The 12,666-nt window shown below is 47.7% G+C and overlaps 1 protein-coding gene and 1 pseudogene across 1 annotated transcript; both read left to right on the top strand.

The window, feature by feature from the left end:
- LOC103914261 overlaps positions 1 to 604 on the top strand; it is a 1,456-nt pseudogene extending 852 nt beyond the window's left edge.
- A 5,788-nt stretch (positions 605 to 6,392) lies between these two features.
- On the top strand, positions 6,393 to 7,397 carry LOC103914260 (olfactory receptor 1052-like). The gene has a single exon (XM_009320875.1). The coding sequence runs from the start codon at positions 6,438 to 6,440 to the stop codon at positions 7,395 to 7,397; it is 960 nt and encodes a 319-aa protein (XP_009319150.1). The 5' UTR covers positions 6,393 to 6,437.
- Positions 7,398 to 12,666: the final 5,269 nt, after the last annotated feature.

The following is a 12,666-nucleotide window of genomic DNA, read 5'->3' as shown; positions in this document are numbered from 1 at the left end:
TTGAGATGTTGGAACGTGTCCAGAGAAGGGCAACGAGGCTGGTGAGGGGTCTGGAGAACAAGTCTGATGAGGAGCGGCTGAGGGAGCTGGGGTTGTTCAGCCTGGAGAAAAGGAGGCTGAGGGGAGACCTCATCGCTCTCTAGAACCACCTGAAAGGAGGCTGTAGCGAGGTGGGGGTCGGTCTCTTCTCCCAAGTAACTGGTGAAAGGACGAGAGGAAATGGCCTCAAGTTGCGCCAGGGGAGGTTTAGATTGGATGTAAGGAAAAATGTCTTTCCTGAAAGAGTAGTTAAACATTGGACCAGGCTGCCCAGGGAAGTGGTTGAGTCACCATCCCTGGAAGTATTTAAAAAACGGGTAGATGAGGCGCTTAGGGACATGGTTTAGTGGGCATGGGGGTGTTGGGTTGACGGTTGGACTCGATGATCTTGGAGGGCTCTTCCAACCTTAACGATTCCATGATTCTATGATTCTAAAATTGTTTCTTTTATACGCTGGTGATCCCCATGCTGAACCCCTTCATCTACAGCCTGAGGAACCGGGAGGTGAGGAGTGCTCTGAAGAGAGCAGTGGGGAGAATAATTATTTCCCTGCTAAAGTGGTAAATGGTTTGACATTTAGGCAGTGATGGGAATGGGGTCTGTGTTTTGGGGGTCTTTTTGAAATCGGAGAGAAGTCTGTGATAATTCTTCCGTATATTATTGTCCATTTTGTAGGCCGGCTCTATCGATGTGGGATTAATTTGTTACACATTCGCCTCTAGATAGTGCGCTTCGTAACAGGAGAAGTACGTACTCATTGAAGAACCACCAAAGGTCGATTTGTGAGGAAACATGCTATAATGTCCACAAATCTTCCTCGATTTGTGAGGAAACATGCTATAACGTCCAGATGGCTTCTGAATATTTGGAGGCAAGCATGTGCTGGGTTTTGTCATGGACCTGCCATTCCTTAGGCAATCCCAAGTCACCTCTCTCTCGAAGGGAAATACGATGGCAAGGCTCAGCCCTGTAAAAATAACACATTTGTGAGATTTCTGCTGAGCACTTGGACAATTTTTTTCTCAGCTGTCTTTGGCCCGAGCCTACTCGTGGTCACCCTCTCCTACAGTTTGGACATCATTCATCAGCGCAGGGGACTACATCCCTAGCAAGTGCCGTACCTCTTCCAGCCATGAGATGGGATCTGCAGATTTAAGGTGAACTTCAGTGCTTCCAGGTAATCCCCATGACAGATGGGAGCGTGCAGGAGAACGCATGGAGCAGAGCAAGGAGGCTTGGATGGGAAAGGAGGAAATGTTTCCCTAAAGCTGCAGAAAATGGGGAAAATTGAGAGGAACTTCTCTGGATCCTCTTCTTCCACAATGACCCCTCAAAGTATGTTCAAAGGTATTTAAAAAAAATTTCTGCTGCACTTCAGTGCTTCAAAATGCATTTTATAGTGAATAAATACTTTGAATGATTTTGTTAATACACAATATTAAGTATTGGACAGTGACAGTTCCTAAATGTACTGTTTAGTGGAATTGTTTAGCACGTATATTCAAACTTAAGGATGTACAGTAAAGCCATGGTGCATTAGTGGCAATAAACCTCATATTTCTATTTTTTCTCTAATTTTCTCAAAGCATGTAGTTACCTGTATATGAAAGACCATTAGCTGTGGGATTTAACTGGCCAAATTTGGAGCTTAATAGGTAAACATAAATCTGATCTTAGTCTCCCTCCCTAGCAGGAACAAAAGACCATGAGTCTTGTTAAAATAAACATGGGAAATGGCTTGGGTGAACTACGCTGCGTAAAGACATAACGCTGCCTATAGGAAATGTAGTGTGACTCTCTGCCGTATTTAACTTCAGGACCTCTGAATTTACGGTGGCTGAAACCCACCCAGCCCATAGGTCCTGTCACGTCCACATGTCAGATTTCAGTTTATATACTATTTTCACAGTTTTTTATTTGCAACTCCTTTCCGTTTCTACCTCCATTGTAAGAGGAAAATTAATAGGCCAAAAATACCCTTAGATGCAGCAATACACAACACAGCTGCGTAGCTGATACAAGGCAGATGAAGAATTTAGTGATAAACATTTCAAAGGTTTATACCTAATTACCTGATAACTATTTGTGTAATGGCTTTCTACAAATTGTTTTTCCTTCTTTGTCATCCTTTTGTAAGAAGGAAAAGAGGTTTCTTTTGGAAATAACTGGAATGCATGTTTTTATTTACCTTTTCAAGAAAGGGGGGTGTGTGTTTTGAGTTGTACCTGGAGGCTTGGTAATAAAGTGGGAACAAATGTGAATTGGTGGTGAAAGTGTTGGCACAGAAACTCCCCAAATATAAACCCTGCTGCTAAAATATTGCCATTTGTAGAGCTACACCCAACCACAACACCCGTCTGGGGTCAGCATGGCTGTCTGCATTGCTCTTCTCTGCCAAGAGTTGGGTTTGCTGGTGCAGGTGCCGGTCTGTTGCTGGTTGTGCTGGCTCTGGTGCCATTGAAGGTTTCCTGCTGGGCTCCAGCTGCTCCTCCAGAAGGTCATGGGTTCCTGTAAGTCCTGTAGCGTTTCCCCCGGAGCCATCCCTTTGGCCAACTGAATCACACCGCTGGAGTTCAGACTGGAGGAGAAGCGGGGACACCTATAGCTCATGTGTAGGTCCGTACGGCATGCAAAAATGGAGCAAGGTGAGCCCGAACCCATCCCATGTGTCCATCTCTCAGCCAGTCCTCTAGGCTCTCAGCAATACTGATGGAGAACTTGTTCGTGTGACCTTGCATGGATCTCCTTTGGGCATGGCAAATCCTCCTCCGGGCTACACTGACTCTACTGATCCATCTAATTCCACCTGAGATATCGTAGGACATACGGACACAGGTCCGGCAGACGTGGCATAAGATGTAAGGAGACTTGTGCCCTTTAGGGATGCATGGTGGGTCTCATAGTCCTGGACACCCATGCCTGAAGAGCTGAACCACCACCTTCATTTCTACTGACTGCAAAGAGAGCCTAGGCAGTTGGCTCATATGTCCACGCTTGATGTTGTTGACAACTGATAGATGAATAAATCCCATCTGTGGATCAAATATGATCCAAATACGAACTGCTATTTAGATGGTGACTCTATCCATGCTGTCAGTTTAATCTAAAAGCATGGGCTTCTATTATTTAAAGGGAAAAAACCAGCTATACTGAAAGAAATAGTGTGAATTGTAAACTCCTGAAAATGTTCCAGACACCGAAAGAAGATGGTATCGATTGCGTGTGTTGAGCAGACGCAAATTACACCAAAATGACCATGAATGCGCTATCAATTTTCTGCTAGCCAAAAAAAAAGTTTGCAGAAAACTGGATTAGAACCATCTCTTCAAAATAGGCTGTGATGAGGCGGTTTTGATCTTGCAAGAGAGGCGGAGCAGCAGAATGACCTGGCTCTCTGCAAGAGGGAGGGAAAAATGGGCAGCTGAGATACTCCTGGAAATACCTGGAGCATAGTAAAACGGTTTCATGGCCTGTCTATCAATCGTGTTCTGACAGGTGGGTCCTGTATAGACCTCCCTGTTCGTAACCATCAGCAGCCTGGAAGCCTTTCAGGCTCATTCCTTGCCTGGGGGCTCGGGCCAGCCTTCATCTCCTGTAATCCCGGCCATTTGCTCCAGGCCTCCATCCAGAGCTAATTACGACAGCCTAAGCTGCTTGCAATAGGTGTTTAAGATACTTGGAGTAAATTGCCCTTCGGATGCACCTTCTCACCTCCCCCTTGATTTTCAGAGGGGCTTGTGAAGAATAACTTGTGCTCGTTTGGATCTCTACCTCTTCTGCCCCTTGAGGCTGCCAAGGGTTGTAACAGGTTGTTGGTATTTGTGACGATAATTAGCCCAGGACTTTGCATCCTCCCGCGCACGTAGCCAAGCCTTTATTAGCAGTTTAGACTGTTGTGACTCTCATGGATTCTCACTAAGGATCCGGCGGTATACAATGGAGATTCACTTCTCGGAGACCTGAACTGTCGCCAAAGCCATGACAAACACTTGCTCCCTGAGGAGGGGTGCCCGTTGCCCACAAAGACCTGCAGAGGGACGTGCAAAAGCGACATGTCGCTGCAAGTGAAGAAATTCATAGCCTGAAAATACGCAGGAGGCTCTCAAGCTCTCAGGAGAGACGTTCTCGTTTATCTGGAAGCTAGGAGGATGGCTTCAAGGCTTAGTCCCCCAGATCTACTGCGCAGACATCCTGAGCCTGGAGTGTCGTCCAAAGTGGAAAAGACCTTGCAGCTGGTAAGAGGAGGTGACCCTCATCCGCAGGTAGGTGTGACCGTTCCCCGAAAGGTCCGGGTGAGCTCTGCTGGGACTACCCCGCTCTGGTATAAATCACTGCAGCAACGTTACCTTTGGGGAGGCTGCTCCGATTTACACCAGGTAAAGGTTTGCTCCTCTGTGTTGGTTAAAGAGGAGGAAATATTTCTGCTGGGATGCACTCCAGTGTTTTGAATTCAAAAGATCGGAAGTCATGGTGCTTGTGGTAAGTTTAAGGACCCTGGGAGAAGAAGAGAGGAGAACACTCTAAGGAAAGATTAACCCACCTACTGACCCTGAAATAAAATGATATTCACTTTAAAAAGTAAAGAATATTTCCATGAAGAAATATTCTGCTGATGGAGAATGGTTCTTCAAGGAGTCTTCTGATCCTGGTGCTCAACTGATGGAGTAAGACTTTGATTCTCATCTTTAATCCTGTAAAGATTTAATTGTTTTATTCTGAACCGTCATGTTATCGGGGACAGAAACCTGTATATCACATTTTCATTAGGGCGAGCAGCTTAACTAGGTGCCTAAACTTAGGCAACTGGAGTTGAGCGAGTCTGGCTCAGCACAGCTCTGCGGTCTCATCCGTGGCGCCGACTCCTCTTCCAGCTGAAGGGAGAGGCAGGAGCTGCTGGGGTTTTGCCAGCAGCAAAATGGTGAATGCCCTAACCACCAGGACGCCATGCTGTGCCACCGTAGGCTCCCTCCGAGAAGGTTTTCTGCCTCTGGTGCATCTTAAAACAGTGAATTCTCAGTCTGGCTCTTTTTTCCCCTTGACCGTTCCCCTCCCTCATGCCTTCTGCCCGTGCTCGCAGCCATACCTTGCTTTCAGCTGGAAACGAGGTGCAATTCGCAGTTGGATGCTGCTGTTTGCGCACACCGGGGAGAGCACCAGGTGTGACTTTATATTCCAGGACAGCATCGTGGATCCCACTTTGGTCTGGGCTTAGTTAATACGTTACAGCTGCTTCATGCTCATGAACACTCACAGCTACCTCCTGGCAGCTAAATCACTTCTGTAAATCAGGTTTCATCTCCCCGTCCACTTCTGGAAATAGGAGGCATGATTAAAGTCATCGGCGTATCGTGGCGGTTCACGGTGCCTGCCGTGGACTACCGCAGCAGGACGAGGGGAGCCATAAACGGGGATGCGACGCGCTCGCTTATTGAAAGGCTCATTCACCATTTGTTAAACCCACGTAAAGCCTTTATACAAGGGACCCTAACACCACGGCTCGTGCCTTTGCTCTGAATGTCATGGGGAAATCAAGACAGATTTTACGGTGTTTAGTCTCTAAATGGTACCAAGGAAATATTTGATGCTTAGCCCAGTTCAAAATAACAGCTTTGGACCCAAATTTTGCTCACGGTCTCCCTGGCTTCATCTCCCCAAGGTTTCTGAGACTGTAATATTAAACTCCTCGTGTCCTGAATGAGTTTTAGGATCATGCAACACCCCATTCCTCTCTCCCTCCCCAGTTCCCAACAAATTAAAGACTGGGGTTTTTTTTCTTCACTTCAGTGTCTTTCCCAAAACCAACAAAGGAAAGCTACGGTATTTTTACTCTTGCTATTACAATTATAGCCAGAAGCCGCTGCCAAAATCAGAGCTGTTGTGTTCTGGGTGCTTTATTGTGATCAGTTTGGAATGGGAGGAAGGGAAACAAATGTGGAGACAAACTTAATCACAGGAGGTCAAGGGCAGAGCTGATGATTTGGTCTGTGTCACCTGAATCCCTGTCTGCTGCTATATCCATTGATCCCATCAAACTGCAGGTACCGAAATGGGATTCTGCGACACAGATGAACCTGCCCGAAGGTCTGCCCACGGTGAGAAAGGGAGAGACCCTCCGCAGTGACTGGCTGCAGGCGGGGAAGGCGTTTGGGAAAGCTGGGATGCTCTCCTTTCAGAAGGGACTCTTTCCTTGGACTGTGAAGGAGGACAAGCTCGGAGCAGATGGCTTCGGTGCAGTCCATCCCACTCTGGCTCCCTAGGAATGAATGTTCCGGGTGCCCTGGCTGCACAGGGTGTAAATTATCAAGTTGTCCCATTTCAGTTCAAATCAATGAAGGCATGGTTTCCACTGTCTTGTATTTTCAGGCTCTCTCCTTCCTCGGTAGACACGAAGCCCTGAATGGCAGAGCAGAATCACACCTCAGTGGCAGAGTTCATTCTCGAGGGCCTGAGTGACCACGCGGAGATGAAGGCACCCCTCTTTGTGCTGTTCCTGCTCATCTACACCGTCACCCTTTTGGGCAACGTGGGGATAATCGTAGTCATCCGAGGTGACCCACGACTCCATACCTCCATGTACTTCTTCCTCGGCAGCCTCTCCGTTGTTGACATCTGCTTCTCCTCTGTGATCGCCCCCAGGACCTTGGTGAGCTTCCTATCGGAGAGGAAGACTATTTCCTTCGTTGGCTGCATGGGCCAAGCCGCCTTCTACATCGTCTTTGTGACGACTGAGTGTTTCCTGCTGGCCGTCATGGCGTATGACCGGTACGTGGCCATCTGTAACCCCCTGCTCTATTCCTCTGTTATGACTCGGAGGTTGTGCATGTGGCTGCTGGTGGGGTCCTACACTGGGGGTGTCCTGACCTCCCTCATACAGATGACCTTCATCGTTAGGCTGCCCTTCTGCAGCTCCAATGTCATCAACCACTTCTTCTGCGACGTTCCTCCCCTCCTGGCTCTGTCCTGCGCCAGCACCTACATCAATGAGATGATCCTCTTCTCCTTGGCCGGCGTCATCGAGCTCAGCACCATCTCCACCATCCTGGTCTCCTACACCTTCATCTCCTTTGCCATCCTGAGGATCCGTTCAGCTGAAGGCAGGCAAAAAGCCTTCTCCACCTGCGCGTCCCACCTGACAGCAGTGACCATGTTGTATGGGACGACAATCTTCATGTATTTACGCCCCAGCTCTAGTTACTCCCTGAACACTGACAAAGTGGTCTCCGTCTTCTACACGGTGGTCATCCCAATGCTGAACCCCCTCATCTACAGCCTGAGGAACCAGGAGGTGAAGGATGCTCTGAGGAGAACAGCAGAAAGAATCACAGTCAGGCTCCGAGCCCTGCTCGATAAAACCTGATGCAGGATTTCTCTCAGAGGCTGTGGAGCCTCCACCCATGGAGATATTCAAAAGTCACCTGGATGAGGCCATGAGCAACCTGATGCGGCGGTGAAGTCGGCCCTGCTTTGAGCGGGACATAGAATAATTTTGATCAGAAAGGACACCTAGGAGGTCTCTGATCCTATGAATGGCAAGTTATACACATATATACGTGTGTGTGTATATATATACATAAACACAATATTACATGTATATTATACTATATGTTTATATATAATGCAATATATTCTTGTGTTAAATGTGTATGCCAGCACACCTATGTTACGGAGCCTTCTTGTCATCCCCTAGCTTCTATTTAGCTGTAATACCTGCTCAGTAAACGAAGGGATAGGGGACATGCCGCCGCTGGTTTGAGCAGAAAAATATCTATACCGGAGAAATGCCGAATAATTCCATGGGCGGCATTGGGCACTCGGGGTCTCGGTGATTTCTGGGCTGGGCCTGGGAGGCAGCTCCTGTGGAAAAGCTCTTCCTAGGAAGGATGGAAACGCAAGATCTAAATGGATAAACTTTGAAGTTTTAATGCGGTTAGGGGGGTAATGGGATGTGGTGAATAAGCCAAGTGAACGAAATACAAATTCTTAAATAGGTCTGTCTTTGAAACCAGGCTGCCGAGTTGAATTGCAGGGTCAAACTGATCTTTGTCACTTCTTTTTAGGCAACCATACGCCTTTCTCCTTTCATTTTTTGCCCCACAATTTCTGCCTCTCAAAGCCTTGAAACAAAGCTCTAATTAGTTTTTTTAATTTATGCCCACAACGGTTTGTTAAAAACAAAGACAATAATATTATCAGTGGAGTCTGCATCCAGAGATTTGCAGTTTGGCGTGAGGCAGTGGGGAAAAGGAATTAAAAAAAACCAAACCACCAAACCAAAACCAGAAAAAAAAAAGAAAAAAAACCCACCTTGAAACAAAAAAAAAAATTGATGTTAATTAAAAAAAAAAAAAAGTCTTTATTTCTTATGCAAGAAGCAACCCCTGCCAGAAATTGCGGCTCCCGCCTTTCGCCATATTCTGACCAGAAACTTGTGGTTGCTGTGAAAATGCAATGCCACCAGGGAGAACAGCGACCGCAATTCCCCCCCCCGCCACCACCAAAAAAACTTTTATATTTCTTTAGCGTTTCATCACTCAAAGGTAAGGGGTGTCCCTGATAATATCATCTTAACAAGCTCCTCTGGGAGGGGACACGGAGATGGTCGTCGGGGACGGAGGAGGCTTGGCGGGGTCCTGGATGAGGATTTTCCACCTGCGGTCACTCGATGTGAGCCGTATTGTCGACGGCGGGAAAAATACTCTCTAGCACGGTGAAAAATAACCCGAACAGTGATGTGACCTTGGTCAGCACCTAGAACTTCTTTTTTATTATTATTATTACTATTCTTTTATTATTTTTTGATACTAAAGTTACCAGCCTGAAGCTGACTCTTCCTGTTGCTGGCCAGGCACGACAGCGTACAAATATACCTGTTCTTTAGCTGCCCCTTTCCTTCTCGAAAGTTGCATTTCGCCTACTTCTGAATAAAACCCATGCCTGTTTAGGCGTGAACGACTTGTTTTTCTTCCCCCTATGTACCCTTGTGCTCTGTTGTCAGCCCCGAGCGATGCGAAATGGCCATAACAGACTTTCAGGTATCAAGAAGGGAGTGCTGGAGGGGAGGGGAATGCTAAATAAGTGGCTAGAAAAAAAAAACCTCATCAGGATTTCTTATACATCGTCACCATCTATTGGACGTTGTTGGAAATAGCTGCTCCTTATTTTAGATGAAAACTTTTTTAGGTGCTGGTAAGCCTTGGGTGGCCAAGTGGCTTGTCCTTGTTCAGGACACCGGGAAATAGCGCATAAATAAAACAAGACCATCATCTCGCCCCTATGGTTGGCGGATCCCATTTAGATCGTTTCTTTCCTCGGCATCGGCTGAGCTCCTGGGCCCGTTAAAAACGAACGGGCGATGTCGGATGTTCGAACAAACTCCTGACCAAGGTCCCCTCGCGGTTAGAAATGTGGGGTTTTTTTTTTTTCTCTAATGCGATTCTCCGGTGAGGCTTCAGGCTGTATGAAATCTAGGTTGAGTTCACGCTGCCCTACGAATTATTTTTTCTCTTAAATAGGCTGGGCTAACCGTTACAGCTTGAAATAATTCCTGGTATTTTGAATTATTGCCTCCTACATCAATTGTTTCCTATAGATCTACAGATCATTCTCGGAAAGGGTCCCCACAGCACATCTTTACTCCTGACAAAGCTGCCCCGGGTTTTACAATAAAGGCAAATAAAAATAGAGCGCGAGCTCTGAACTTTTACCCCGTGTAGGGGAAGGATTTCGTTTTTTGTTGCTGACTGACGTAAATCGCGTTCATTCCCCCCCCCCTAAATAATCCCAGGTGCGCGGCTGCCCTCAGCGCTCTCGGGTGCTGAATTAAATGGATGAGGCTGCGGGTGCAGCTACCCGGTTCCCGGGGCAGCGCGGTGGATTCATCCCGGTGACCTTCGCGGGGGAGAAACCCGCCCTTCGCCGTGAAATGCCGAGGGCTAGGTGGGCACAGCTGGGGTCATTCCCTACCGGGTTTTTTGGAGCGGACGAAGAGGTGACTTTTGTCCTTTCCTGGAAGGACCTGCAGTGGGTGCAGCCACCTCTCGCCTTTGGGAGCCGAGCGTGGCTAGAGTTTCTGATTGAAAAATAAAGGCAGATACGTCAAAATGAAACTTAAGGCTTTTTTTGTTTTTCGTTCTGAACATCAGCATAAACTGAGACAAGGAAGCACTGGATTTCTCATCGCACGCAATCTGCGCTGACGGTCGAACGCTTCCAAGAGGAGCCGCTCTGTGGAAAAAAAAAAGAGGTTTTTTTGAATACAAATATCGCACGTGCAGTAGGGGAACTGCAATAAACCATATTTTGGGATATTCTTTTTTTTTAGGATGTATGAAACTATTAAAGGGAACATTTTTGAGTTGCTGGTGTTCAAATAACACTTTCTGGTGTCATTAATTTTAAAAAGCCGTCGGCTATATCTTGGCCTGGCAGTGGAGGGTCTGGGGACCTCTCTGGGCTTGGGAGGGGCTGCGTCTCGCTTGGTCTGACAGCTCCCTGGAGGTTAAGATGGTATTCCTTGACTTGTTTTACCCCCGGCCCTGTGAATACTGCGAAGGGCGAAGCTCTGGAAGCACGGGTAGATGTTGCATGGGAGAAGACACGGCGTGCCTTTCCAGCTGGAGCGGGGAGCTGCTGTGAATAAATAAAAAAAAAATTAAAAATCCGCTGCGATTGGACCCGAGAGCAAGGCGGAAGAAATCCCCACCGTGAAAATCCCCCTTCGTCCCGCCGCGTCCGCAGGATCCCCAGGACTTGTGGCAGGCTGTTCTCCCCCCCTGCTCTGCCTCAGGGCGGCAGAGACGGTCACTGCGAGAAACCAGGGGGATGCTGGAGGCGTGAGCACGGGATGCTTTTGCTCCACCACGCTATTAACGAGGCTTTTTCTGCCGTCACTAGATCGTTTGGGCTGTAAGACTCTTAAAACACCGGTGAGCCGAACAGCGTGTTTTAGCTCTGTAGATCTGGCGTCTTCCCCTTGTTCCCACACCGAGATTTGGAGGATCACGTCCGCCATGAGAGCAGGCTAATGGCGGGAGGAGGCACCGCAAGGCTTTGCTCGGCTGTCGGCTCCCGGCGGCGGCTGGCCTTTCTCCTGTCCGCAACGTCACGAGTTAAACCTTGGAAAACACTACCGACAGGCTGCTTGGCGAGTCCTGGGGCAGCTTGTTGAAAGGTCTTGCGCTGGCTTGCCCAAGGGATGCAAGATTTTACCAGATCTGAATAGCCGGTGTCACAAACGAAGGTCCTTTCCCCAGGAGGGCAAGGATAAATATTCGGGGGGTTGCTGACAGTTATTTAGCAGAGCGTGGACCAACCAGCTGGCTGCCAGCATGAATAATATCTAATCCCAGGCAGGAAGGTACGGGCTTTTAATTTAATTTATCTGCATTCCAGTCAGTGTCTTCAAGCTGCGGGGAGATGTGATTCCTGGCGGGCAGCTATCGCGTACGGCACGAGCTGCAGCCTTATGAACTTCCCGGGTTTCATACCTGCATCTCGGGTCGCTTCACACAAAGCAGCCGGCTTGTCAAGTAAGAAAAAGTGCGGGTGAGCCTTAGTTAATTGTGAAATTCAGGTCAATTCTCCAATGGCAATAAACGTCTGCATCTAGGCAGGTGGATGCTGCCTCTGGGAGAGGATTCAGCTCCAGACCCAAACAGCTCGATTCTCATTACTCGTAACGCGTCTTCCAGCGGGGTGCGGATGTCTCAGACGCTGCTTCGCCTCCGGCATCTCTACGTGGGCAGTGAAAAGCGGCTCTAAATCCCCATTAATAACACCAGGAGACCAGACATGTTGCTCAGAGGACATCTGAAATGAGATGTCTGGATCTGGAGGTGAACCTCAGCCCTTCAGCAAAGGGTCATCAAATAATTATGACTTTTAAGTTTGGATCTATTTGTCAGCCGCCAGGCAGCACGCGCTCTTGCTTTGCTCTCTGGTGTAACTCTGTCAAGCGATGATTAATGTTATCCAGGAAAAATCAATGTTTATTTATTCTATCTGTCGTAGAGTGTGATTTTAGGAGCTGCTGATTTCTCTCGGGTGAGCAGAGAGAGCAAGCCTAAATTTATCTTTTCTCTCCAAGTCAGGCATCACGCCTAGAGCAAAGCGAGGTGAGACAAATCCTGGCTCTTATTACTGCACCATCTACATGAGGAAAAATTACGCTAAGGAAAGTCGCGTTTTCCAGTGCTTTCACCTAGAAGAGGTCTTCCTGGGACACAGGGAACAGATATTTATTCCTCAGGTACTCACACCGGACCGGGAACACTCAAAAGATGAGAAATAATTTCATTTTCCCAGTAGTTATTGTGAAAATCATGGACTGCCGTGTGTAAATGGCTCGAGAGAAACTATGAGAAAGCTCTGCGCTTTATTTATGCTTTATTCTGGTACGGTGTTGCCCGCCTTCCTTGCCCCGAAGTATCCCCCCACTTCCAAGTGTGCTGCTGGTGGTTGCGTGCACTTCTCTAAGGCTGAACGGGGAGACTGGCCTCGGGAACTTGGGTTTTTCCTCCCTCAAAGAGAGTTTACCTTGTACTGGCTTAAAGTGGTGTAACTGCTTGATAGGTCAAAATTGACATTCTTAACGTTCTCGACGGATGCTATTAAGCATTTTCATTTGA

Source organism: Pygoscelis adeliae, unplaced genomic scaffold (genome assembly GCF_000699105.1).
Source record: "Pygoscelis adeliae isolate BGI_AS28 unplaced genomic scaffold, ASM69910v1 Scaffold423, whole genome shotgun sequence".
Classification (NCBI taxonomy): domain Eukaryota; kingdom Metazoa; phylum Chordata; class Aves; order Sphenisciformes; family Spheniscidae; genus Pygoscelis; species Pygoscelis adeliae.
The sequence above is the reverse complement of the archived record's forward strand: the minus strand, read 5'-3'. Positions and strand labels throughout refer to the sequence as shown.